Below are 888 nucleotides of genomic sequence, written 5' to 3'. Positions count from 1 at the left end.
TAGGGACGAGGAGCGGGGCTCAGGGGGGCGGCCCCGGTGTCCCCCCCACAGCCCCGGCTGAATATCCTCGGAGAGGATAAAGGACTTTCCAAAACTACCAGCGGATTTTCCTCCTCCCCGCCACCACCGGTCCCGCCGTGACAACGTGAAGCGGCTCCAGGGCTGCAGCGTTGCAAACCCGAGCCCCGGCAGCTTCCCTGGTCCCCCCGCCCCGGCCCTGGACCCCACTCACATCCACGTAGTTGCTGGCCCACACATCGTAAGGGACGATGAACTTGGCGGCGAATTCCGCCATAAGACACGTCGTCCTGTTTTCCCGCACGACGAAGATGTCCTTTTCGGGGTTAGGGGAGAGCCCAGAGAGATTTTCAACTTCTTGCTCGGCAGCCAGGCGAGCCGCGGCGTCTGCGGGCAGAGAGGCACTGAGCGGTTGCACCGCTGGGGCCTTTTGCCCTAGGGGTCTGCCTGCTCACCTTAACATCCACCCCCCACTCCGCCCCGAGCCCGCTGGAGTAAGCTCCCTTGTCGCGACGGGGAGTCCCTGTCGCGATAGAGCAGGCAGTGGAGATGGGGCACCCGGTGACGGTGAAGGAAAGACCAGTGCTCTAAGCAGCGCTGGGTATTGTCTCAGCACCAGGCTCATCGCGACAGGGCTCTGTGTCGCAACTCACCACCGTGGTACTCACGCAAGACGAAGAGCAGCCCCGCCAAGCGCCCCCCGGCCATCCTCCCTGCTCGGCCCCGGCGTGTCCGCGGGTGCTGCTGCTTCTTCGAAAGGGTCCGCTCCGGAGGAAAGAAAGAGGAAAAAAAAAATAGAAGAAATATACTTAAAAAAAAAAAAGAGGAAAAAAAAGACAAACACCTCCTTTCTCAGGAGCTGCACAGGCT

General features: G+C 61.1%; 1 protein-coding gene across 1 annotated transcript in view; it reads right to left on the bottom strand.

The window, feature by feature from the left end:
* The window catches only part of LAMP5 (lysosomal-associated membrane protein family, member 5), a gene marked incomplete at its 3' end in the record, with an annotated part of 2,707 nt that extends 1,981 nt beyond the window's left edge, over positions 1-726 (bottom strand). Inside the window, 3 exon segments of the mRNA XM_010190930.1 lie at positions 1-18; positions 211-405; positions 687-726. The exon segment at positions 1-18 is cut by the window's left edge and continues 206 nt beyond it. Coding sequence (XP_010189232.1) covers positions 1-18; positions 211-405; positions 687-726 — 253 coding nt within the window.
* Between the last annotated feature and the right edge of the window lie 162 nt (positions 727-888).

Source organism: Mesitornis unicolor, unplaced genomic scaffold (genome assembly GCF_000695765.1).
Source record: "Mesitornis unicolor isolate BGI_N332 unplaced genomic scaffold, ASM69576v1 scaffold16678, whole genome shotgun sequence".
NCBI lineage: Eukaryota > Metazoa > Chordata > Aves > Mesitornithiformes > Mesitornithidae > Mesitornis > Mesitornis unicolor.
Note: the sequence above shows the minus strand (reverse complement) of the source record. Positions and strands in the feature narration are given on the sequence as shown.